At 42.4% G+C, this 27,654-nt stretch overlaps 1 protein-coding gene across 6 annotated transcripts; it reads left to right on the top strand.

Annotated features, from left to right (window-relative positions):
- Positions 1-195: 195 nt before the first annotated feature.
- Positions 196-23,382, top strand: LOC117750400 (alsin-like). 6 transcript variants are annotated; one of them, XM_034561598.1, is made up of 41 exons: positions 196-360; positions 1,030-1,228; positions 1,908-2,068; positions 2,395-2,619; positions 2,842-3,032; positions 6,496-6,528; positions 6,627-6,821; positions 6,963-7,012; positions 7,201-7,415; positions 7,709-7,796; positions 8,009-8,178; positions 9,354-9,522; positions 9,713-9,809; positions 10,053-10,130; positions 10,491-10,706; positions 10,921-11,092; positions 11,389-11,584; positions 12,215-12,280; positions 12,428-12,587; positions 13,382-13,513; positions 13,957-14,085; positions 14,359-14,382; positions 15,421-15,491; positions 15,826-15,892; positions 16,572-16,750; positions 16,943-17,008; positions 17,296-17,394; positions 17,661-17,825; positions 17,946-18,057; positions 18,516-18,593; positions 18,821-18,957; positions 19,199-19,354; positions 19,776-19,890; positions 20,392-20,549; positions 20,686-20,778; positions 21,010-21,192; positions 21,379-21,424; positions 21,603-21,664; positions 22,275-22,424; positions 22,514-22,610; positions 22,794-23,382. In XM_034561598.1, the coding sequence occupies exons 2-41, from the start codon at positions 1,209-1,211 to the stop codon at positions 22,830-22,832; spliced, it is 4,860 nt and encodes a 1,619-aa protein (XP_034417489.1). In that variant the 5' UTR covers positions 196-360; positions 1,030-1,208; the 3' UTR covers positions 22,833-23,382. The 6 variants fall into 6 exon arrangements, with proteins under 6 accessions (XP_034417489.1, XP_034417488.1, XP_034417493.1 ...); XM_034561597.1 differs by having other exon boundaries at positions 196-387; XM_034561599.1 differs by having other exon boundaries at positions 205-232.
- Positions 23,383-27,654: the final 4,272 nt, after the last annotated feature.

Below are 27,654 nucleotides of genomic sequence, written 5' to 3'. Positions count from 1 at the left end.
CAGAACGTACTTTAAGTACAAGCAGATGTTGGCATATGCCTGTCAAAGAAGGGATGGTAATCTGAAAAGGCTGGCAGCCAGACTTCAGCGCTGGAAACAGAGGTAGAGTCGAGCCTCCTCTCTTTGACATACCACGGCAGCAACAGGTGTTTGTCCCTGCTCGGCCGCCGTCGGAGAGGTGGTTCCCATCAACAACGCAAAACTGTCAGAGACAACTTCTGCTTTCATTGCGGTGCACTGATTTTAATATACATATATGTTCCTGCTGTGTCAGCACATACACGCAAACACACACACGTACACGTACACACACAACTATTGGGACTTATTCAGAGGAGCTGCGTCACAAATTTCCGCGAGGTATTCCAGAGGTCGAACTGACAGTTGGTAAATGTAATTCGCTTATTAGCAGCGGTAGCACTGAGCTAACCAACTTCAATGTATTCACTGTACCCTCGCTGATATGGACAACACACTTCATTCGTGTTTTATTTAATGGGGAGGTATTCCGCCGTATGTAGAAATGTTATACCTGGCAACATTGTTACGTTGTCCCCTACTGAACATGTATGTTGTTCATTAGCTAGCTAATCGGTGTTTGTCGCGTTTAAGCCAAATGGCTTTACATTGACGTGAGAGTGAAAGGAGATACGGCTTCTGTGTTGGTGAGATGTGTGTTTACATAGAAACCGTAACAAGTCAGGGATATGTGGCCACGCGTGTGATATAGTTTAATGTACAGGCGGAGCATGGTGCAACAATGCATAACTCTCAAATCGTTTTACTGGGTCATGAGTTGTTGTGACTTGTCAGCAGAAGCCAGTAACGCTAGAGATCAAAATAAATTTGTATTGCTCCTAGAGGACTCATTACAAACTAGCTGCCTTACGACTTGAATACTACAACATTCACTTGTTGAAGCTGAAATTAGTAGTTTGCTAAAATAAGATAAACTCAAGGTTTCTGAGCCAACTGTTACAGACTGTAAGGTGCAGTTGCCACACTTTAAATCTGTTTTTCTTATAACAGGTGTTCTACAAAGATAAGCACTTGAAGCCAGATGAACCACATGCATATTAAAACAGGAAAGATGATTCTCTTTGTTCCTGCAAAATGATTCATTATTGGGAGTGAACAGAAGAGAAGTGCTTTGTAAACATGTTGATAAAGATGCCATCACTATCCTGTGGAAGGGAGAGTCTGAAGTGATGGAGAACAGAGAGGAAAGGTAAACACACACACACACACACATGCACTGTGCCTGTTCTGATCTCTCAGCCTAACAATTACACTTACAATTATTAGATAAAGCAACTTTCATATAATTTGTTCAGTTCAAATTGCTTTAAGTAAGTGAAAGTAATTAAAGGTTGTATTGTTATGTTACAATAAATGGCTGCCTCTGTAGCTTCACAATAGTTTGGCTAAGCTCCATGATGGACCATTGACCTGCAGCAATAAAAATAAATTAATGATGAACACAATGGTCTGGAAAAACTCTCTCGGCAAGTTGTATGAACGGACACTTACTTCTCACAGTTCAATGTCTGGGCTACCCTCGTCAGACCACCTTCATCAGAGTTTCTGGACAGTGTACCTCTTCATTGATGTTCTGCAATATATTTTTCTCCCAGTAAATAACAGATGTTGTTCACCCTCAAACGATAACTGTATGTTGGGGCTTGCAGGTCCTTAAGTAGAGGTCTAAGGATGATTGAGATGTAATTTAATCTAACTTTGGGAGAAATCCTGTATGTGTCACTAAACCACAATACATTTCAACATTGTGCTGGTATTCAGCTGGTTCAGGTTTGGACACATTGTTTTTTGTCTTAGCTCAGGTTATGTCTAAATTTAAGGCCCATTTCAAGTTAAAGTTAGTGATTTGTTTGCTTGTTTCATTGCAGCCCTGCAGATGACCAGGCCCCAACACCTTCAGAGCGAGGACTGCTCCACATCTGGCAGTCAGCGGGCCCCAGTTCGCAGCTCTGTCCAGAGAGAGTGCTGCTGTCCAGGCCTGTCCTTCAGGCCAGCCTGGGAGAACACCATGGACTCCTGCTGATACAGGGTGAGAGAGAGAGAGAGAGACAATAGGGTTGTGCGATTGTTCAATGTATACTAACACATAATAATAACACTCATAATCCTATTGTGATTTAAAATTCTCTGTTTTGTGCATATAACATGATGTTGTAATGATGAGCAGGATTTTTTGTCCATATTGCCTCACCAGTATGCAAGACATTTCTTCTGTGTATCTGTAGCTGTGGTTACATCATTACATCTTTAACAACTAAATTCCTTTTACACATTCTTACACAATTACATATTTATACCCTAAGCTATCTTTAAGTCAAAATTAGAGATTTCCACTAAGTTGTTGCTGTTGTCTAGGTGGAGAGGTCTATTCCTTTGGAGAGCTGTCGTGGAGGGATTTGAGTATTCCAGTGTCTGCTCCGTTGCTGGAGGTCTCTCTGCTGGGGAAGACGGTGGTCCGTGTGGCTGCTGGTGGTTTCCACTGCGGAGCGCTAAGCGAGCAGGGTAACGTCTACATGTGGGGGGAGAACACCGCAGGACAATGTGGGCTAACTGAGAGGGGCACAGACACAAGCATCACAGGTTAGTAAACACTGTACCTCCTTCCTTCCTTGCTTCCCGTGTTCTTTTCTTCCCACATTCCTCCGGTTGTTTGTCCATCCTACCCACTGCTTGCCCTCCTTACTCTTCTGTCAGAACCCTTTCCGTATGCCTTTCTTTACATTTTATTTTATTTAGTCAATTGGTAAGTGTAATAATCAGTTGGTAAATGTTGGGGAAGCATCAGCTAATAAAACCCTCCAGTTTCAGAGCCTTGCCCGGTCACTGTGGTGGACAGTGATGTTGTTCCTCCAGCAGTCGTTCGGGTTGTGTATCTGGCTCTTGGACGGGAGCACAGCCTGGCTCTGTCAACCCAGAACGAGCTCTGGGCGTGGGGAAGCGGCTGCCAACTTGGCCTGGTCACCAACACCTTTCCTGTGTGGAGACCACAGAAGGTAATTTATATAAAACTCAATTAATTTTCATATGTCGACAAGCCAAAAAGTTCAACAAACCCTGATGATAAGCAGCCCACGGATTGTAGCCACCTTGCCCGGACAAGGGAAACCGGGGCACCCTCCCGGAGCCAGACCCAGGAGGGGAGCTCGTCGGCGAGCGTCTGGTGGCCGGGCTTTCGCCCATGGGGCCCGGTCGGGCTCAGCCCGAAAGAACAACATGGAGCAGCAGTCACCCTGTGGACCCACCACCCGCAGGGAGAATTATCGGGGTCGGGTGCTATGTAGACCGGGCGGCGGGCCAGGCGGGAGACCTGGGCGGGCCGATCGCCGGCAGCATAGACTAGCTCTAGGGACGTGGAACGTCACCTCACTAGCGGGGAAAGAGCCGGAGCTGGTGCAGGAGGTGGAGCGGTACCAGCTAGATATAGTTGGGCTCACCTCCACGCACAGCATGGGCTCTGGAACCAAGCTCCTGGAGAAGGGTTGGACTTTGTCCTTTTCTGGAGTTGCCCAGGGTGAGAGGCGCCGGGCGGGAGTGGGGATACTCACGAGCCCCCGGCTGAGCGCCGCTGTGTTGGAGTTTTCCCCGGGGAACGAGAGGGTCGCCTCCCTGCGCCTACGGGTTGCGGGGAGTAAGGCTCTGACTGTTGTTTGTGCTTATGCACCGAACAGCATTTCAGAGTATCCGGCCTTCTTGGAGTCGGTGGGAGGGGTCCTGGAAAGGGCGCCGCCTGCCGACTCCATAGTTCTCCTGGGAGACTTCAACGCTCACGTGGGCAATGACAGAGAAACCTGGCGGGGCGTGATTGGGAGGAACGGCTTGCCCGATCTGAACTCGAATGGTGTTTTGTTGTTGGACTTCTGTGCTAGCCACAGTTTGTCCATAACGAACACCATGTTCGAACATAAGGTGGCTCATAAGTGTACCTGGTACCAGAACACCTTAGGCCGGAGATCAATGATCGACTTTGTAATCGTATCATCTGATCTGCGGCCGTATGTCTTGGACACTCGGGTGAAGAGAGGAGCAGAGCTGTCAACTGATCACCACCTGGTGGTGAGTTGGATCAGATGGCGGGGGACTCGGCTAGAGAGACCTGGCAAGCCCAAACGTGTAGTGAGGGTGAACTGGGAACGTCTGGCAGAGGATCCTGTCCGGGAGGTCTTCAACTCCCACCTCCGGAAGAACTTCTCACAAATCCCGAGGGAGGCTGGGGACATGGAATCCGAGTGGACCTTGTTCAAAGCCTCTATTGTGGACGCGGCTGCTCGGGGCTGTGGCCGGAAGGTCATCGGTGCCTGTCGTGGCGGCAACCCTAGAACCCGGTGGTGGACACCGGGGGTGAGGGTAGCCGTCAAACTGAAGAAGGAGGCCTTTCGGGCCTGGCTGGCCCAGGGGTCTCCTGAAGCAGCTGACGGGTACCGGCGGGCCAAAAGGGCTGCAGCGACGATGGTCGCGGAGGCTAAAACTCGGGCATGGGAGGAGTTCGGGGAGGCCATGGAGAAGGACTTTCGGTTGGCCTCAAGGAAGTTCTGGCAAACCATCCGACGGCTCAGGAAGGGAAAGCAGGGTCTACCCCAGGCTGTTCTCAGCAGGGGGGGGGAACTGCTGACCCGGACTGGGGACATCGTCGGGCGGTGGAAAGAGCACTTTGAGGAACTCCTAAACCCGGCCAACATGTCCCCCGGAGAGGGGGCAGCGCCGGAAGACTTTGGGGTGGATTCACCCATATCCCTGGCAGAGGTCGCTAAGGTAGTCAAAAAGCTCCTTGGCGGCAAGGCGCCAGGGGTGGATGAGATCCGCCCTGAGATGCTGGAAATTGTTGGGCTGTCTTGGTTGACACGCCTTTTCAGTGTCGCATGGGGGTCGGGAACAGTGCCCATGGACTGGCAGACCGGGGTGGTGGTTCCCATCTTCAAGAAGGGGGACCGGAGAGTGTGCTCGAACTATCGTGGTATCACACTGCTCAGCCTCCCGGGAAAAGCTTATGCCAGGGTGCTGGAGAGGAGGCTCAGATTCAGGACGAACAGTGCGGATTCCGTCCCGGTCGTGGAACAGTGGACCAGCTCTTTACCCTCGCAAGATTACTGGAGGGGTCCTGGGAGTTTGCCCAACCAGTTTACATGTGCTTTGTAGACCTGGAGAAGGCTTTCGACCGGGTCCCTCGGGGGTTTTTGTGGGGGGTGCTGCGGGAGTATGGGGTGCCGGACCCGTTGGCACGGGCCATCCGGTCTCTGTATGCCTGCAGTAGGAGCTGTGTTCGTCTCCTCGGTAGTAAGTCAGACACGTTCTCGGTGGGTGTTGGCCTCCGCCAGGGCTGCCCTTTATCACCGGTCCTGTTCGTGACCTTCATGGACAGGATATCTAGGCGCAGCCAGGGGGCGGAGAGGATCCGGTTCGGGAGTCTCGGGATCGCCTCTCTGCTGTTTGCGGATGATGTGGTCCTGTTTGCCTCCTCGGACCGTGACCTCCAGCATTCACTGGGGCGTTTTGCAGCCGAGTGCGAAGCGGCAGGGATGAGAGTTAGCACCTCCAAATCAGAGGCCATGGTGCTCTGCCGGAAACCGGCGGATTGCTCCCTCCAGGTGGGGGCAAACTGCCTACCCCAAGCGAAGGAGTTCAAGTATCTCGGGGTCTTGTTCACGAGTGAGGGTAAGGTGGAGCGGGAGATCGATAGGCGGATCGGTGCGGCTGCAGCAGTAAAACAGGCGCTGTACCGGTCCGTCTTAGTGAAGAGGGAGCTGAGCCGGAAGGCAAAGCTCTCCATTTACTGGTCGGTCTACGTTCCAACCCTCACCTATGGTCACGAACTCTGGGTCGTGACCGAAAGAACGAGATCTCGGATACAAGCGGCCGAAATGAGCTTCCTCCGTAGGGTGGCCGGGCTCAGCCTTAGAGATAGGGTAAGGAGCTCGGACATCAGGGGGGAGCTTGGAGTCGAGTCGCTGCTCCTTCGTGTCGAAAGGAGTCAGCTGAGGTGGTTCGGGCATCTAGTTAGGATGCCTCCTGGACGCCTCCCATTAGAGGTTTTCCGGGCACGTCCAACTGGTAGGAGGCCCCGGGGAAGACCGAGGACACGCTGGAGGGATTATATCTCCCGGCTGGCCTTGGAACGCCTCGGGATCCCCCAGAATGAGCTGGAAAGTGCTGCGGGTGAGAGGGAAGCCTGGGTTGGCCTGCTGAACCTGCTGCCACCGCGACCCGACCCCGGATAAGCGGGTGATAATGGATGGATGGATGGATGGACAAGCCAAAATATAAACGTGGACTCAACCCGGCTGTGAATAGTGATACTTTTGTTAAATATGGAATATTTTAGCTGGTGAGAGAAATTAAATTAAATATGTCCACTAATTGATTATGTTTTTTTTGTCTATATGCATGTGAGCACTTGACACAAATTTATATTTAAAATTTTTTAAAAAAACACATTTGTATTATTTCCATCCTCTTGCACAGGTGGAGCACTTGGCAGGCAGACATGTACTTCAGGTAGTTTCTCTTCCCTATATCCTCTTTGCCACATTTAAATGGAAAAAAAAGACTATGTTCTGTGTCCAGAAATACCATCTCTATTTTTTTATCCACAGGTGGCTTGTGGTGCCTACCACAGCCTGGCCCTGGTTCGCAGTTTGCCTCAACAGAATACCCAGAATCCTTCTGAGAAGAGACAGCGGGGTCGGTCACCTCACTATTCAGTGACAGAGAGGGAGGAGTCGTTTGCAGCTGATACTGGTCACTACTGTCCGCTTGGGGTGGAGCTGACTGAAGTCATGACAGACGAGGTAACTATACTTCAGGAAGGTGAAATTACAGAAAAATATATTGATTCGGGCCTAATACCCTGTTGTACACAGAAAGCATAGATGCATATTTAAGAGCTTTTTCAGTATTGGTTAGTGCCCGTCTTTGGTTTGCGTTCCCAGACCTCTTCAAGAAGAAGAGACTTCAGACGAAGGTTACAACCTGGGGAAAGGTTAGTTGGTAGCAGCCCTGGCTCTGCAGCTGGTTTATGTCCAATTTCTAAAAATGTCAAATCTAAAATTAAGCAGTATGGTTTTACATAATTCAGTGGTCTCTCTTTTATCTCTCCATTTGTTGCATTTAACCGTCATCTATTTCTGCTTTCTCTCTCTTTCCTTTCCCTCCATTGCAAAACGTAAGGACGAATATTCCAGTTAGGCACACTCACCCCCTCAATGAAACAGACAGCAGCCCCAAGTCTCACACACTGTCAGACTGGAGAACCAATAAGAATCCTGCTTTCCCTGATGAAGCAGAACTTCAGAACCTCCTCCAGAAACTCTCCAATCACTCATTGGAGATGCGCCAGACCACCAGGCCTGGAGATACTGACTCACTGAGCAGTTACACTTCAGGTTGGTAATTCTGTTCCTTCTTTCTTCAATTTGAAGTTTGTGTATTTGTTTTTTTGTGTATTAACTCATTTACATCTTTATCCCGGTGTTTTTTTGCATCTTTGTTCCTAAACTTATTTTTTCTATTTATTCATAGGTGTTTGCACCTTGTTCATTTAGTTGTTTATTGCTTAGCTTGTTCCGTTCACTCTTTTGTTCACTTCATTGTTTGTTACTTTGTTCTTTAGAATTGAATCTTATTTTCTTTCTACTAAATGTTGTTATTCCTTTTCTCCTGCCATTGTTCCCTCCAGATGACAGCTGTGTTTCCTCAACTCCTTCGACGGATCTTTTGACTTCCAGTTACAAAGAAGATTCACCAATTAAGAGTCAAACCAACAAGTAAGACCAAGTTCACCGTAGTTGACAATGGAGCACAATCATTTTAGACACTACAGTTGATCAGTGTTTATATTTTCCCATGTTGCGAAGTTGTCACTGAAATAGCATTTTTGTGTGGATCTATGTGTGGAAAAAATAGCATATTAAAGGATATTTTCTCCTATACAATGTATTTGCTGCCTTATCTTTTACTTTCTTTCCTAATGTAACAGTGAAGTGGCATACTCCTCCTCGCCTGTGTGTTTGGAAGAAGTTCGGCTTTGTCTGGAGACAGAGAAGCAGGCACTGCAGGGACCAAAGAGCACCAGTCTCACAAATATAAATCAGAAGGGGAAAGCAGCAGGACACAGGAGACGCTCTCTGCCAGGAATACCCACCCGTGGTAGGAGTGGTAGGGTTTGAACAACTTGGCCACACCTGTGGGAAATATTTACTTTCTTCCTAAGAGTTAGATCAGAATAGCCGTAAGAATAGAAACAGAAGGCTATTAGCTTAGCTTAGCATAAAGACTGGCAGACGATGTTTACCAATAAATATTTTGCCATGTGTGAGGCTAGCTGCTGCCCCCTATTTTCAGTCTTCGTCCTAGGCTTACTGTCTGTTTGGTCCAGCTTCATATTAAGAGCACAGATTAGAGATTAGTTCCAATATTCTCAAATGTGTGTCCACAGAAAGTGCAAATGCACTTCTCATAAATTATCTGGTACCAATGGAGTAAATAATATCTGCAGAATCCTTGAAATGTGTTCTTCTGTAAAGTTGCAGCATGGCTAACAAGGAAGAACAATATAAATGGTATCTCCAACAGAAACATACAATACCTTTCCCTGTGTTTGTCTTTTGCTTTGACACACTGAACAATAAGGGGTTTCCCTTCATCTGATGTTATCAGCTCAGATCAACTGATATACAAGTCAAGATCAAATGACTTCACATTGAAATTGAGAAAGTCCTTTAGACGCAATATAACTTGTATTGCCGAAGCCAAATGAGACACATGTTGGGATATATGACCCTTCCCATTGCTCAATTGACCATTTAAAAGTCACTTTACACTTTATATATCCACAGCATAATGTATGACAGTATGGATAAAGCCACAAAAGACAGGCCAACATGTTGTGGGACTTTTTAGGGGAATTGTGATTAGCAGACTCAGCAGACTAACTTCTTATTTTCTGGTTTGCCAGTTTTAGGCGTGTCAGAATGAAAGTCTCTTCAGTCAGCATACATTTATTTATTTAGGCTGGTGAGCATATTGTATGCAGACTCTAGTGCAGTTTTCTTGTGGTGAAAAGGCCACACAGACCAGTTACAGACTGTTGTGATGCATCTTATATGTGACATAAATATTGTGTATAGATATTTATCTCATGTATTGTATTTCCCCCATTGTGTTGCAGTATGCGATGCATCATCTACTTCCTCTGTGTGCTGTTTTAAATGTTAAGTCTCGAGAGACACTCAAATGTACTGTAACTAGTAGGTGATGATTCAGTTGGTTGAATCAACACTGTTACCAGGGCTTTATCATTAGATCATGTGTTTTTCTTTCAGGGTCTCCACGGCAACAGGTGTATTGCGCCTGCAGTCCGTCCTCGTCTTGTCGGACACAGGCTGCAGCACCAGAGGAGGCTGGAGAAGGGCTGCCGTCTCTGGAGACAGAAGTGTGGAGCTGGGGCCGCGGGTCTGAGGGGCAACTGGGACATGGAGATCAGCTCGCCAGGTGTGGATGCACAAACATGCACATACACTTATAGTATAACACCACCTGTATTTAAAGCCATGTTAATTTTTTGCGTTAACTTGTATGTAGTGGGAAACTGAAGTTGTGGGATGGACTACTTAAAAAGAGCTTAAACTCCTCCAATGTAGACAAGCTGTGTCACTGCGTGTGTTTTTGTGTCTGTGTTCAGACTCCAGCCTCTGTGCATCAAGGTTTTGACAGGCGAGGAGGTGATGAAAGTCGCCGCAGGGTCACACCATTCACTGGCTCTCACAGCTCACTGCCAGGTAACAAACACACAGCGCGTACATACACACGCGACTCATTAACATAATATGCCCCCCCACTATTCTTAACCATCCCAACTAACTGCCTTACCCTAGCCTAAGTCTAACCTTAATCTGTAAATAATGTGTTCTGACAACTGAACCTAATGTAGTAATCTTTAAGGTCTAAAAGTCAAGTTGCTTCTTACAAACAGATGTGCACACACACATTTATACTAGTTAACATATCTCGTGTTTTTTCAGGTGTACTCGTGGGGAAGCAACATGTGTGGACAGCTCGGACATGTCAACAGTCCTGTCACTGTACCTCAACAGACAAAGGTACGTTAATCTTTCATGTCTAATCTTTCATTCTTTCATTCTAAATTACAGTATTTCACGTTTAGTCAAATATAAAAAAATTCTTGAAATGCTTATTTCTTCTTTTCGTATGCACTTAAATATATCCAGTCATTCACACAATGAATTAGTTAGTTAATAAATCAATCAATTTATTCCATATCCTGGCATTATACACATAAATAAGACTGAAAAGAGAAGACAATAGATAGCTTCCATTACACTGTATGCCAGGTAACATGCTAGAATGTACAGTGAAGTAATCATGCTGTGATCACACTAACAGATCTACAAAAAAACAGTACATAGCCATCTATATTTGTCCCTTGTTGGCCACTGTAGCTGTCTGATGATCTTCGGGTTTGGGACGTGACAGCCGGTCAGAGCCATTCCCTCTTCCTGGCTGATGGAGACTGTGTCCAGCCGGTCCTGTTGTACTGCGGCCAGCAGCAAGAGCCAACGTCAACGCAGAGGGGGAGGTCATGCCAGACTCAAAGGTCACCCAACAGAGCACAGAGTTATACAGTCAGACCCAACCTGCTGCCCTTCTGCATGGAGGTTTGTATGTCCAAACTGTTTGTTGTTTTCCTTCAACAGGACTGATGGCAAAAAAGAGGATGGGTGGAAGTGCAACACTAGAGTATTTTTGTTTTTACTCATTACTTAAGTTTGGTTGAAGTACAAAAAGATGTGCTATAAAGTTATATAAAAACTTAACAATGTTATCATGCTGTGCATGCATGTTTAACCTTTATTTCTTCTTTGTGTGTAGATGGGTTACATTAGCGGTGTTTGCAGCGGTGGTCTGAGCTGTGCGGTGTTGGCAGACCAGAACATCATGGGTTTTATCTCAGCTATCCATGAGCTGGCCTCCAGAGAGAGACAATTTTACTGCTGGTTGAGCAGCGTGAAGAAGCTCCTCCTCACACCGCTACGTAACAGAGGTGAGGAGGACTCTCTACTGGCTCCCTCTGTTGATCAGCACCATTTGCTGTGGTGTATCAACTCTGCATTTTCACCTCTGATGCCCCCCCCCCCCCCCCATATTACTGGTGGTTTTGAATATGGGAATTGAATGTTCCTCTTTAATATAAATGGAAAAAAACTAATTGTGACAAATGGAAAGAACTGTCCGCAAAATACAACAATGTATCTGTGAAATAATGCATGCATGATTTGAGCATCTAATAAGTGAATGCAAAAACTCATTATGTGTTTGTCTGTGTGCGCTCCTCCACAGAGAGCGAGTGTCCGTCGTTAGGGGAACCATGCACTCATCTCTTCTTCTCTCTCTGTGAGAGTTTTGTTCGTCTGAGCTTCCTGATCGGTCGACAGTCCACGTCACTCAGCTACTTCCTGCATGATGTGCAGGGTTGTGATGTCACTTCCCTTCCCTTGCTGACGCACACTAAGCACTTTCTGGAGATTTATAAAGAGTAAGGTTTATCTTTTTATCTCGTTTTGATATTTAGTCTCCCTGCTTTTGTGGATTTCTTTGTCTCACTATTTTCTTATGCTTATATGTTCCACTCATTTACTTCTCATTACTGTTTTTTGCTAATTTATTTCTTGCAGTGACAATTATTTCATTCAAGCTAAATGAAATAATTGGACAGTCACTAGACAACCACGGACACAAAATATTTTTCTTTTTTTGTCAAAGCATTTGGTTTTTAGATTTATATTGAAATGTAATGAGAATTTCAGTTTCTAAAATACATTACCCACTCTAGCTTTGAATACCTGCCTCAATTTTAAAGACTCCACATACTGTATCTGTACTGTAAATTACTTTATTCATCTATTTGAATACAAAGCTTTTGAAATAGATCTTTCTTCTTTGGACAGTAGCCAAACTGTGCACTTGTTTTCCTGAATTTCAGTATTCTGCTCTTTGGGCTTGTTACAACAAATTTTGAAAATCAGTTACATGAGTTAAAGACATATACCAGGAGGGTGGCACAAGTTATTTTCCAGCTCATTTGATGTTTTTTATCTTGTATCTAGTGTGTGAAGTCAAACAAAAACCCTGATTAACATCTCTCTCTGCGTTTGTCTCTCTCCAGGTATTGTTCTTCAGTAGGTAACTTCCAGGTGATGGGTGGATTCCGATCTCTCCATAAACTCTCACTGTAAGCTCCTTTTATTTATTTCTTTGCTTTTAGAAAAGTAAATCGAGCTCCCATAAGCTGAAGACAGACACATATTTTGTACTGAAGATAAATGAGTCCTATTAGTGTCTTATTCCTCTTTGTGTCTCTCTGCCTGTCTCTGTGCAGTGAGTGTTTAGGCTCTCGGCAGACCGTGCTCGCTCAGCTGTGTGTATCAGACCAGTCCGTCAGTGGTAATGTTGATCTGGTTTCCTTGTTGTACTGGCCTCTGCAGCAGCTCCACCAGTACAGCCGAGTCCTGCTCAAACTGGCAGCCTGTTACGATGTGGTGAGAAGGAAACTCACTGCTCTCTTGTTTTACTTCCTCTCTCTTTTGCCACACAAACGTTTTCCCCCTCTCTTCTAGTTTCTCTTTTTTCCCACGATTGAGTTAGTTTATATATATTTTTAACCTATTACGGTCATTGTATTGGCCTGAATATGACACTGATAAAAATAAATATGATTGTCCTTTTTTTACGTAAAAAAAAAAGAAAACTTAAAATGTATTGTCACATTTACACCAGGATACTATAGCTTAAATAATATAACACAAGGTATCATGTTTTTAATTGAGCTATTTAGCAGTAGATAAAATACCTGTGTATGACACACTAAAACTTAACAGTCTTTTATTTCCCTGTAAACACCTGAAAATAATACGCCTTAGCTACTGAATTTAACAGTTTGGTGCTCTCTGATGCTTTTTGCAGGTAATAGACATTAAAAAACAGAGATTTCAGTCTCTTTAACATACTGGTGATTATTTTGGGAACATGCTGTATACTTATTTTCTTTTCTTACAGATTTTGAGAATGTTGCAGTCTTGGCAGAGGTTTGCGCTTTGTTGTGTTGTTATTTGTGATGAAGTCAGTCCTCATTTGTACGACAGTGGAGAAAAATATATATATTCCACTGTATCTTCCTAATTTTGTGGGCAGAGTTGTTCCAGTGTTCAGGCAGTTTTCTTGAATGCACGGTCTATTTTCAACTGTGATCCATTAATTATGTTTTACTGTCATAAGAACGGCCAAGTAGAATCTAAAATAAACCCTTCTCATTGTTTTTCTTTTTCTTCCCCAGTTAACTACAGAATACCAGTCCCTCCATCAGGGCTGTAGTCAGTATGACTCCCTGTCTTTGTCCCTGTTGAGGAGGAAGAAGGAGGCTGAAACCACCTTCCTCTTCTGGAGTACCCACTCTGGAAAAACTACTGTGAGCACAACTCCATGTTAAGTTATTTAAACCTGCTATCATATCTCTTGATCGTACTTAGGAAACGTTAGTTCAATCAAGAAGAAAAAGAGAGTATGCTCTTGAAGATAATCTTGAAACCATTTAAGCTACTGTGCTCACAGGATACAGGACACGTTTAATTTACCAACCATGGCTGTCTGTTTGCTCCTTTTTAATTCCAATATTATTCACAAAGAAAGCTTTTTGTCATTCTGTCATTAGTCCACTAGCTGCAAATATTGAAGAGCAAGTTGTGAGGTGCCCAGATGGAAACCATGTCACCCCAAAATGACAACTTCTGTAAAAAGTAAAAAGTCCCCAAAATGGGTGAAATGTGAAAGTGGTACAGAGAGTCTAAAGTTGGTGTCATGTCATCATACTGTTAAGTTTAATCAGAAATATACATTGTGTGTGTCCATCAGGAGGTTCTGCGTCTCCCGCAGCGTCGTGTGGTGTGTGAAAGCAGCAACAGATCTCTGACTCTGCAGAACGCCGGGCGGTTTTCCAACCACTGGTTCATACTGTTCAACGACACACTGGTGCACACCCAGGTACACAAACATGCCAACATGACATCTATCCACAAATAGTTAAATGATTGTATTTTTCTTCTACCTGTGGACACAAGTAATTCTCTGCAGACGGAACTTTTAATATTTAACTTCAGTGAATAACAACACACACAGTGTAGTATAGAAAAGCCACATACTCTTTGTTAGTCTTGTTCAGATCAGACAAAGCTTTCATCTGTCATCCTGGTGTTTCTGCACATTTACCATGTTTTGCAGATAAAGTTGATATCTGTACATCTTTCATTCACTCAGGGTGCCATTCCCTCTCAGAGCCTTGTAAGTATATCTGACACCAGTTTAACCAGCCTCAGCTTTGTGCTGCAGCAGCATGGGCGGGCTAGCCTCTGGTGCTTACAATCTGACAGGTTCACATGGCATTAGTGAGCAAATAAAGAAATGTTAACAAGGAATGTGTGTAATGTTAAAGGAACTGTACACACAAAACCCAAAACATTCTTCGCTTGCTAGTTTAGAATTCCCCTCTAGCAATAAATCCTCCTTTCACGGAGGATTAGATTTTTCTTTTCAGCAATGTTATGTTGAAAATCCCAGTATTGTGATATTCTTTAATATTTCTTCCACCCCAATGAGGGTAGACTAACTAAATGAATATCAGGCTTTGTTATATTGCACACCTCAGCATTGCAGACGTCCTAAGTTAACATTTATTTTGCACGTGTCCTGATGGCTGGTTCTGAGCTTAAGCTGCTACCAAAGGGATGTGTGTGTGTGTGTGTGTGTGTGTTGTGTGTGTTGTGTGTGTTGTGTGTGTTGTGTGTGTTGTGTGTGATGTGTTCTTAGACAGCCGATAGTGGTGAAACCTGTCCTGTTTCTCTCTCTGTGGTTTTGGGTTCATGTCCGGTGTTGTGTTTTTACACATTATTTTTCCAGCATTGCCTATTGTGTATGCATCCTCCCATATACATTTAGTTGTTGAGCTGTTGTTATGTTAAATAATCTGGACAAAGTTGAACTAAAGCATCAGAGGTTTCACATGTTTTTGTGTATTATTAATAAATCACATATGTACTTGGCATCGTTTGTTAGTCATTCAAGTGATTTTTAAATTCCATACCGACAAAGAATTCTTGTTTTTAGTTGCAGTATATAAAAGTAACCGTCATCGACTTGAAATTTACTTAAGATAAGATGAGATCAACATTTGGAATTTATCTCTCTCATACGCATCCCACATGATCTGGATTTGAACATTGATTTGGAAGACTGGACTGAATACTGTGAGAACTATCAAGCTCCACATCTGCAAAAAGATGGTGATAAATACCTGAACCGCTGCTCTTTCTCATTCTGCAGTTCGCCACGCATCACATCTACCCTCTGACCTGTCTGTGGGTGAAACCAGTGACAGAAGACAGCAGCGGACTGTGAGTTTGTTGCATTTAAAAAGTTAGAAGCTAATCAAACAAGCAAAACAAGCCAAACACATTGGCTGTCATTTGAAGAACATTTGGCACGAAACATACCACTCTGTAGTATCCAGGATAAGGCACCATTTCCTCACAGCCATGAAATGAGTTCTCTTTTTATTGACTAAATGTTTTGGCTCCAGCATCTAGTGGCGCGTAGTTTAGTTACATTTAGTGGTTGCTTACTACTTGGCTATTTGTCAGATTGTTTTCATTCCCCTAAAAGCTAAGAAGAGTTGATATCTTGAACATTTTACATAGATAAAGTTTATTATTTTCTTTGTGTCTTCAGCTATGCCATCAAAATAACATGCCCAGAGGAGAGTTTCACCCTGGTGGCCTCGACACCACAAGAGAAGGTACACCTATAGTTTACACACTCATTACCCACTTGGTTGTCACTCAAGAAGTTTTTTTCAAATAAAGATAAAACCTTGAGATACACAATTTTAACTTGTTTTAAGTAGTATTCTTTTTTTCTTTTATATGAATAAGTATTAAGTACCACGACATTTTGTGATTACTAGTGATGGGATTCAATGACGTCTGGCATTATCAATGGGTCGGCATTATTACTAAACAGCAAGAGAATGGCATATTTGTATTCTGTGTTTTTCACTACGAACTGATTATTTTTTGTTTTGCTTATTAGCTGCAAGCATCAAATGCAACTAGCTTTCCTCATATACTGATGAATACTGTATGAATTGCTAAACAGGAATCAGATTTATTCATTCCAATCCAGCTCATTTAAAAACATCAAACAGCTGTTTTACGGCTCAGTTCTTCAGTCTTTGCGAGTTTCCTTCAGTGTTGTTTTTGATGTAGAGATTAGTTGTCACTATATGAAATACAACTCCCTAGGAGCAAAGGTGACCAGCTAATTTTTGGAGTTTAGTCTGAAATGTTTATCTGTGTATAATGTTTATTTTGTTCTCTCATGACGTGATCTTCAATTCAAAATTCTCTGCTTATTCTGCCTCTTTGTCCCGTGGCCATTCTTTCTTAAAAACAAACTTTTGTTTTCTCTCTCTCCAGAACAAGTGGCTACGGTCTCTTAACCAGGCGGTGGATCAGGTGCTGGGAGGTGCAGGTCAGGGATCGTCGCCGGGGTTGACAGCAATGACTCGCACGGCCTCCTACAAGTTCACTGGAGAGGGGCGGTTTAAAGACGCCCAGTACACCGGGGGCTGGCTGTTAGGACGAGTTAATGGCAGGTCAGAGAGCGTGTTTGTCTCTCAGATATAAGTTACTTATATTCAACATGCATCGGTAAATCCTATGCAGCAGTAAATGTCATCACAGTGAGACAAGTTGATTATAACCAGTAGTAGCTAATTAAATGGCCACCGAGTTCACAACAGGCTTGATGCAAATAGTTTGATCGTTGAATGTATTTGCCTTTACAGAGGGACCATGAAGTGGCCAGATGGACGGACCTACAACGGGAACTTTAAGAACGGACAGGAGGATGGGTAAGTACATTAACCTGGTGGAGGACCAAAGAGCTAGTTTATGTTCGATGTTGTTCATTTGAAATATGACACATCTCTCTACCTTTTAGGGAGACGTGAAACATTTTAAATAGTTGCAGAAATCAAAGAATAGTGTTTATGATTTAAATTTTTCAGTTTTAAACATCCAGTATGCATGTAACAGTGAAACCAGCAGGTGTTTTATCCTATTCATATCTGTGTTATTAACTAGCGAAGATTCAACGGTTTTCTCAATATTTCTGTGCAATTATTCTTTCTTATTCCAGCTATGGAGAGTGTATAATGCCTGACAAAGTGCTGAATAAGACAGACTGCTACCAGGGACACTGGAGAGATGGCAAGATCCATGGTTTCGGGAAGTACAAGTCAGTACACTGTTTTCTACTAACTTTTTAGTGAAGTAGTATGTAGTATTGGATAAATGACGTGTATAGAACAGAGTTACAGGGGTCTTCATCACCAACGTCGTATTTGAATCACAGAGGTCCTGTCTCGTGTTAAGTTTCAGTCCTTGACCCCAAGTCTCGAAATGTAAAGTCACATTATTGAATCAAGTCTGACTCTTAGGACCATGTCAGCCAGAGTGCCTTTTTGCTCATGAGGTATCCATGTCTCTGGTGGTTCTACCTAGGTATGCCAGTGGCGAGGTGTACGAGGGCTGTTTCTCTGATGGGCAGAGGCACGGTTATGGCATGCTGAACTCCGGCAAGCTGGCCAAAAAGTCTTCCAGCGTTTTCATTGGCCAGTGGGTCCATGACAAGAAGACGGGATATGGAGTCTATGATGACATCATGAGGTCTGATCTGTAAAAGCTCCATTGACATTGTTGTATTTCCCTCGATCTTGACAATATCAGGTCCTAAAGTGCAACAAATGACTATGATGATGATTTGACGTAGATGTTGTTCATTCCCAGAGGTGAGAAGTACATGGGACTGTGGTCGGACGAGCAGCGGCATGGCAGCGCTGTTGTTGTCACCCAGTACGGTTTGTACTATGAAGGGATCTTCAGAGACAACAAGATGTGTGTAAGTTCAGCCTAAAGCAGAGGTCGTCATTTAACAGTCAATGAGGTCCAGTTAATGAAATGTCTTACCCCTGTCAATTTTAAAAACATTGAACTTGTATGTGAAAACTATTATGGTAAAGCTATCTCTATCACCAAGTAGGAGTTATCAAGAAAAAGAAAGAAACGTATTTCTGAGGATCTTGAAACCTGGATTTCCCAGTAGATTTTAGATATGTATAGTTTTATCCTGCCATATCTCTTATCATTCAGTCTATTTTAAGCTACAAGCATCTTTAATTTATTTTGAACTAAAAGTAGGTGGTGCTTGAGCGCCACTGAAAGACAAAAGGTGATGCCACTAAGTTTTGATTTTCTCTCATCGCCTGTAGGTGCTAAACGGCTTCAGGTAATGATGTGCTGAAAACATTAATAATATAAAATAATATACGTAATTATCTTTTTATTGCTTTTCGTCAGGGCCCAGGTCTGTTGGTGTCAGATGATGACACGGCTTTACATGGGGAGTTTTCTGATGACTGGACTGTCAACGGAAAGGTAGAAAGCTCTGGCTCTTTGTTCTCGAGCCATTTGTGTCTAATGGTCTTTACAACCTTCTAAAGGAACCGCTTGTCCTTCTTTAGGACTACATGAGTAATTGGAAAATGAGTTGTTAAAATCTCACAGTTGTTAATACAAAGTGACTTACACAACTACAATAATAATATTAATTAATGAAATAATAATATAATTTCTTATACATTCATTATTCCCTTCTTTTCCAGGGTATTTTGTCCCTGGCTAACGGCGACTGCTTGGAGGGCCTGTTCAGCGGAGAGTGGACCGCAGGGCTGAAAGTAGTTGGAACGTACATCAAACCATCTGCGGATGAACCTGAAAACAAAGAGAGAAACAGCCTGCTGTGAGTATTACTTTGTCCTCTTTTAAATCTTGATATAAACATATTTATCTGTTTGTGTATATTCTTTCTTTGCCTTCCGATATTCTTTTGTGTGAATGTTCATGTGTTCAAGTGAGTTTATCTATAAATTAATATTATTGTGAGGCTGATTGGTGTTACTCAAAACAGGATATTTGAGTTTGTATCATCTCGTGCTCATGTTGTGTGTTTTGTATTTACATTTTTATGTGTGCATGTGCAGCCGGGTGGGTCAGCATGCGGTGCCTGCAGGTCAGAGGTGGCTCTGTGTGTTTGACGAATGTTGGAGTCGACTGGGCTGTGATTCTGCTGGGGGAGGAGAGAGGACTGCGGCCTGGGACAACATTGCTGTAACGATAACAACTGCAAGACGACAAAGGTAGATACGTCAACGCCCACAAAGAAGCAGGGTGCAGCACCCTGTACGCGATCAACTCGCATTAACTCTCATCCGCTCGCCCCGCCGGTCGCTCGTCTATCCTACAATCCTCCGTCTCTACCAATTTGCCTGCTGTTTAAGAAATGGATTTTGGAAAAAATTCTGTTAATGTTACTCCTGCTCTGAAGTCAGCGGAACAATATTATTGTAACTAAGACTTGTCACTGAATTAGCTGGATGTTGTTTGAATTTTTATAATTGTCCCACCCTCTCGTCACACTGCCAGCTCGCTCCACATCGCAGGTATCCCAGAATGCTTTGTGCAGCAAATCATTCTAAGCAAATTGTGTTGCCCGCCTGATCATGTATAGTGGGGAAAACAACAGTATATTAAAATAAGTGTATGTTTGTGTGTTTGTAGCCCAGCTCTCAGTAGGTCTCAGAGTAAAGTATTGGAGTGTTTGGAGTTTATTCCTCAGCATGGAGAACCGGTGACCACGGCAAACTACAACAACATACGAAGATACCTCATCAAGGTACAAGTGTCTGTGTGTGTGAAATGCTCTCTTTCATTCTCTCTGTATTTATAATAATCAACAGCCCTGCAATAAATTAGTTCTAACGAGAAGTGCTTCTACTGTTTAGTCCACCCCTCATTGTTAGAATCTGGTAAATCAAGTATAAAAAATACCTCTCAGCAGAACGTAATAGAATTCAACAGCACCACAAATTAATTGAATCAACTCTAAAACTGAGCATTTGAACCTTCATGAGGGGAAGATTTATTGCAGGACTATTGTATTAGACTGCATTTGTTTTAGTGCGGTGTACTAAACTAATAAACTGGAAAGCAGAGAATCTATCCGGCTTTGGCTAACAAGGATATGTGCAGTAAGAGCACCAGGAGAAAGTACTTGATTTACCATAAGAAGAGTAGGGACTGACTTATTGTCCGACTGAATCAAGGAAAACTCTGTCTGTAGTTTAGTCGGTGTAATACTTAAGTTTGCACTCGTGTGATCTTGGTTGTATGTCAGGCGTGCGAGACCCCTCTCCACCCTCTGGGCTGGCTGGTGGAGACATTGGTGACGGTCTACAGGATGACCTACGTCGGTGTGGGATCCAACCGCCGGCTGCTCAGGCAGGCCGTCCAGGAGCTTCTGGCCTACCTCACTCATTTCTTCTGCATTGTCAGGTAGACTCCGAGCTTTCTCTTTTGATTGCCTCCTCACTGCTCAGCCTTTTGTAGCATGCAGTGTTCTTCGCATTGGTGTATTTAAAAAGGATTTTTTTCACTTTACTAAACAACATCATTTGTAATTTGCTCGCAGGTTTCTGTTTCCAGGGCTACCAGATGATGGCGGCATCATCCCAGACCCGTCTGCCTCTCAAAGCAAACAGAACGCTAATATAGCAGAGCAAGTGTGAGTGTCACACACACATATATGTCACTATATACTGTGTGTGTATATATATATATATATATATATATATATATATATATATATATATATATATATATATATATATATATATGGAAATAGAGGCAGTTATTGGTATTTGAGCTCATGCAATGGTTATGTTATAATATAGAAGGCAGTATTGTACATTGAACCTTCATCTCCATCTCTCTCCTCCTCAACCGTGTCCTCCAGCGGTGTTATGGTGGTGAGCTGCTCCTCTCTGCTCCTCCCTCAGCTGCTCCCTCGACTCTACCCTCCTCTCTTTACCCTGTACTGCCTGCAGCAGGAGCAGGAGGAGGCCGAGTACTGGCAGCGCATCCTCCACCACAACAAACAGCCCGACCAGTCACTGCTCAACTTCCTGGGAGTGCATGAGTGAGTGTACATTCAACAAACATGCACAGACACACACACACACACACGTTTGTTTGCACACCCACAAATGCCATCTCTAAATGGCACTTAACAACAACGTCATTCTTGGTTAGTTTTTGAAAGTCTTTTGAAATTCGGACCCCTTCTCGTTCTGAGAGCTGAACGCTGACTTTGTTTTTCTTCTAGGAAGTTCTGGCCAGTGTGGGTTTCAATTCTGGGAGAGAAAAAGCAGGTTAGATGACAAATGTACTATTTTCCCCACACATTACTCCATTTCCTCCTCCGGCTTTTAATCCACCCATCCTTCACCCACACACATGAGGGACCGCCTGTGATTCCAACTTGAGGTTAAAGTGTGCTCTTTTGATTTGTCCTCTATAACTGATTTCCTTTTACAACTTGTAACACAGATTGTGTCCAGCAGTAAAGATGCCTGCTTTGTTTCTGCTGTAGAGACACTCCAACAAATCAGGTACCATCTGACCACCCGATGCAGTGTGATTGCAGATGAGCAAGCAGGAAATCCCATTCAGACAAATTGAGTTAATGTCCAACATCTCTGTTAATACACAACTTAAAGACACGATGTGAAGGATTTTTCAACTGCTGTTTGTAAACACAACATTCAAAGTTTGCACCTCCTCAGCGAGGGGTACGGTGCTCACAGCGTGTGAAAGACAACTTTACTGATTGTTTGAAATGGTTTGCATGACTGGGGTCTCTTGTGTTGCAAAGCCACGATTATGTGGTGCTTTGTTGACAGCTTTTGGAGCAGAAATGTAAGAAGTTGGATTGTTGAGGCTTGTGACAGTTTTTCTGCAAGGATACTTTATTCTGAAAAGAAATACATTTTATTAAAGTTTTTTTTTTTCTGCCGGAATATTTTGATAGGACAAAATTGGTTGACTTTTCGTTAATCCTTGTAATATATGGACGTATATAATATAATATGACACAAGTCACATTTTAAAAGTTGAACCACCAGCACTGAAAAAGAAAACCATCGACTCACCTGTGACTAAAATAGAAAGTGTATTATTATCATGTGTATAAACAGGAAATATGTCTCCCCACACACGCAGCACCACATTCACGCCGTCAGACAAACTCCTCGTCATCCAGAAGACGTTTGAGGAATTGACCCAGGAAGTAAAACCTATGCTGGATGACAACTTCCTGTGGTGCATGGATGACCTGCTCCCTCTCTTCATCTATGTGGTGCTCAGAGCAAGGTGTGTTACCACACACACACACACACACCATTAACAATGTGTCATAGTGGTGAACAGACTACACATGTTGTGTTTCTGCTGCTCTGCAGGATCAGGAACCTGGGAGCTGAGGTCAGTCTGATAGACGATTTAATGGATCCCAACATTCAGCACGGAGAGATGGGACTGATGTTCACTACACTGCAGGTGGACCCCCCCACCCCACCCACAACACACACAATTCTTACTACTAAAATAATACATTTAGAAGGTTGTGCCACCTTAAAAGATGTGTGCAATATTCATGCTTTTTAGTTAATATAATATATTCATCGTCATCAGTCGTTAGTCCTTCATCACTTAATCGTTAGTTACATTTCTCTGCTGCAGGCCTGCTACTCCCAGATCCTACATGAGTCTGCTATATAGAAGAGGAGAGAAAGACACCAGGCACACCTAGGAGCTGACCGAACAAAACCAGTCAAACCACCTGGATTCTACTGGGGGCCACTGGGAAGCTGCACAGACCGATGGAGGGAGGGGAAAGTGTTACTCCTCCTCCTTCTGTCAAATGGGAGAATGATGCCGTTCACTGTTGATCCTGTCAGTATGTTACAGCACACAAATGTCTTTCTTTTGTATATTACGTTTTCATAGGATACACATCACCCTCTTCTGGACAAGAAAACTACTTTATTATCCTCAATGTCACGGTAGATTTTTTGGGGGAATACTTTATATTAATCAGCTCAGTTTCTCTCATTTCTGAACTCTTTGCTGACAACGTTCTTGCAAAGGGTGTAACAGCAGTTCAGTTTTCATTCATTACTTTACAGAGTATACAATAACAGATGAAATACATAGTGATGTCCCTGTAAGTTGTTGCACTCAAAGCAAAGATAACTGACCAGATCAGATTCTAAAGTGAGCATAAGGGGCAAGTGAAAATATGAAATAACAATATATATATTGTTTTAATGGCCAGAAAAAGGGAACTTCAAGGTTTTAAAGTATAATTTCTGTCTTTCTACATGCATTCATTTAACGGTAAATCTCAACTACACTAAATGCACTGTTGGAAATCAACAAAAGAAGCCTACAGCGCAGCATCAATACTGCATACATTAGACTGGATTTGGTAACTGCAGAAACATGTTGTGCTGTTGGGTCGGCGTGGGTTTTGTAAAACCAAGATTGTTTTTAGCACTCGTAGTAGTGTGAGCACTGTGTCTTCATTACTTTTCACTGTTCCCACAGCAACATCAGGAGACACAACAGGGTTTTACTGCCAGTGGGAAATCAAAACAACCATCAGCTTCAAGCACTAAATGTCTGAACTTAGGAGTTATATGTCTTCCTCAGAAGCCAAACCAAAACTGCCATGTCAAAAAGCTTAATTTCTTATTTAACAGTATGTTCATGCAAATGTAAATTAGTCTGCAAGCAAAAGTCTTACTTTGTTTGCATTTAAATGAAAAGGGCTACATGTTCCCCTTTGACTCCCCTTACTAATTTAGACCCTTATACATCTTTTGAATGCAGGAGAGGTAGTTCAAAACATTACACTCAACAGACCGTTTCAAATTACGTTGTGTGTGTGTGTGTGTTGGTGACATGTCACTACAGAGGGGAAGGTTTTTTACTTTACTTGATATAATTATTGAGGGACACTGAATAGTTGAGAATTATGGGAATGTACATTCCTTTGTTGATATTCAGTTTGTGTATGAACGAGCTTGTATGAACAAGTTTAACGAGGAACACTTTTAATGTTGCACTGACAGCTTTTTAGTTTAGTTCGGCAAACAGCCAGGAATTTATATTCACTTTGTTTTACACCTTAAAAAAAAAATATATATATATATATATATACAGTATATATTCCAGGATTTCTCCCAGTCTCAAACAGTCATAATGTGTTCGGTCCTCTTAGCTTGTGTGCAGGATTTGTCCAAAAGAAATTCTACTGCGGATTTTGGTGGAAGGTTGACCCCCAAAAAGTGATGACTACCAATATATATATATATATATATATATATATATATATATATATATATATATATATATATATATATATATATATATATATATATATATTATATAGTGCAGTAGTTCATAAGAAAGAAGTTAATGAAAAAAAATAATTATACATATATATATATATATATATATATATATATATATATATATAATTTTTTTTTTCATTCACTTCTTTCATATGAACTACTGCACTTCCTAAAATGAAAACATATGGCATGTGTAAGCCATGATTGTCTATCACTGTGTGTTTTAAATGCAGCTAATTAACTAGAACATCAAGGTACTTACCGGTATTCCTTTTTCTATCAGTTAGAGTAATAACTTTCAGTATCCTTGTTACTTGTTCTGGCAAAAAAAAAGTTTATGATTACAATTTGGCACAATGCCCACTTTTAGCCCCCAGAACAGTCCCAACCTCAGCAATTGTCACATTTGTTTAAGTATAAACTTCTTTTTTTTAAGGACCCAGGACCTTCAAATTACTTTCAAAGGAATTGTTGAACATTTATTTATTATTAGAAGCAATTAAAATAATTTATTAGAGGTATATTAAAAATGTAAATCCTATATCAGAAAATGTACGACAACCCTGTGTGGATATTAATCATCCCTGTGGAGTCAAACAGAACTATGGAGGTTTTTAAGAACCACCATCATATTACTGATGAACTGAGCTTGTTTTTAAGTTATCAGGAATAAAACGGCAGAAAGTTCAGACTGAAATAACTGGCCAATATTACAGAAAAGCAGCTGTTGGATTCAAAATAGTGTTCTCTTTTCCAGCGTTACTGAGATGTGTTTGAATTTATTGTCACTTAGGTTTATGCAGAATGTAAACTTGTGTTGGGACGGATTTTCTTTTCTTTTTGCTATTAAAAAAACTGCAGTTTAGTTGAATATAGAAGTGACAACGAAGGATGGAGGAGACAAAAGCATTCAGCTGGCCTCCATTGACGCAGGTCAAAGCACAGTACAGATATTTTGCACGTTTTAGCCATCTACCAACCATTTTACATCACTAGCAAGACTTGATTATGGTTTGTTGTCCTGAAATTAACTAAAATAATTAACTGATTTCTAAAATGGCCGGAGGTAATACATAAGCGCACATAGTGTCTAGTTTTTTGGGCTCAAACATGTCATGGTCTGCAGAAACCTACATTTCTTAGAGGTTTCAAAACATGAGGCCATAACGTGACAAAATGTATGACCTGAGTTTATTAATTTTGTAACTAAGCCTTTATTTTTGTAACTTGCATTAATAGAGAGAGATGATCGGGGGAACTGATTGCAGAATGTTACATTAGTTTTGATAGATAAATGCAGTGAGATTGCAAATTAAACATGTGTTTACTCAGAAAGGGGCAATAAATCTGGTTTAAATCTGGAAATGTGTACTGATTATTATCTATTTAATTCCTATTCCTTCTCTGTTTGATCTATTTATTGACAAGTGTATTTATTCATTAGCTGACGGAATCTACCCTGACTGTATAGATGTAGAGTTAACAAGATTACTGACGGTGTATTATTATTCCCAAATAGAGGCTTGTCGAATATGTTGGAGATGCTGGGGATTGAACTCGGGGCCTTGCTGCCACTGAGCTACGTCCTCTTTATACAAAGTCTCTGAGAAACTATTAACAAGTATTACTGTCCCTAGTTGTCTTCATCTAAATGTACAGTAGTGATAAAACTACCATGGAAGTATATCTTCCATTTATCAGTGATGCATTGTTAAGTTAACTGTCATTTAAGCTCTTTGTGTAAATGCAGACTTAAAGGTCAATCAGTTGTGTATTTGATCAAATAATTGTGGAGATACTGAGGACCCAGGACCTTGTACACACTCTACCACTGAGCTACATGCCCTCGTAGTTTAAAGTGATCAAAGATATGGAATGAAACACAGTTGTAAAAAAAGTTGAGGTTGCTTTTCTTTTTCCCCGTTGCTCTTTCCAGAGGGTTAGTGTGCTCATAATCAACATCAGAACCCTGAAGAGACACATCCTGTCCTCCTTTAAGAAGAAAGTCTTTGACAAGAACGTACAGCTTGATGGTTGAATTTAAAGTATTAGCTAGAATGGAAAGAGTTTTAAAGGAGAAAGACTTAGAGATGCTGGGGATTGAACCCACGACACTGCCAAGTGTCTCTACCACTAACGCTACATCCTCTTAACGGCTGTATGAGCACTTTAGAGTGTGCACTTACTCCAAAATCCGGCACCTGAAGCTCATCAACATAATTTCCTCCTTTAAGAAGATCTCTGACAAGAAGTTTGACGATGACGATCAAATATTTGGACGCTTTATATTTACAATAAAGAGCTCGGAGGTGAATGCTGATGACGAAATCTTGCAACAGCTATGACTTGAATTAAATGACACAATATATACGATACTGTAAGAGCCATGTAATACTTCTCCCACTCTGCACAGTTATCATTACTGCCACTTGCACTTGGTTGTATTGTTTTGTGCGTGCGTTGTGTGTTGTTGTTGTTGTGTATTGTTATGTGCCAGTGACAAAGACACATTTCTATTTTATGTAAATCTGTTGGATAGTCAAGTAATCTGAATCAGAATTTCCCAGCTCTGCAAGATATAGTTCTAGTAAGTAGAGCAGTGGCACAAAGCAGACACAAGGGGGCGCCGTTGGCTTTCATGAGCGTGTGGAACACGGCGGCTGTATACCTGCTGTATCCAGAGAAGTGGGGAGACTTTTAATAAGTGCCCTGAAACCCAAACAAAAAGCATGCAAGATGTAAAAAAAACAAGATTAGAGACTAACTGAGTCTGATTCATGTCTGCCACGTTACTCTTTTATGTGAAATTGCTTCAGTTGCTTTGACCTTTCTGCAGTATTGTTTGCTGTTCTGTGTGGGGTTGCAGAGTTGGCTGATTCATAACATGAAGAAAAGACAGTAAATATGTTCTCTCCCACCACTGAGCATGATTGTAGTTATATAAATGTGACGACCCACAGCCTACTTATTTGAAGACAAAGCTGACAGCATCGGTGTCGTGACATGACGCAGCCGCGTGTCCATCGATGATTAAGACCTTTGTTAATGTCGCACTCGATCTCGTGGACCGCCATCGGGACCATCTGTGATATGCCGATACATAACTGTGTTGGACTGCAGATGGAAACTCGAGTCCAGATCTGTCCCACTCACAGCAGATGTCGGGGCCACCAAAGCCTCCGCTG

The sequence above is a fragment of the Cyclopterus lumpus genome, chromosome 21, assembly GCF_009769545.1.
Source record: "Cyclopterus lumpus isolate fCycLum1 chromosome 21, fCycLum1.pri, whole genome shotgun sequence".
In the NCBI taxonomy this organism is placed as follows: Eukaryota; Metazoa; Chordata; class Actinopteri; order Perciformes; family Cyclopteridae; genus Cyclopterus; species Cyclopterus lumpus.
Note: the sequence above shows the minus strand (reverse complement) of the source record. Positions and strands in the feature narration are given on the sequence as shown.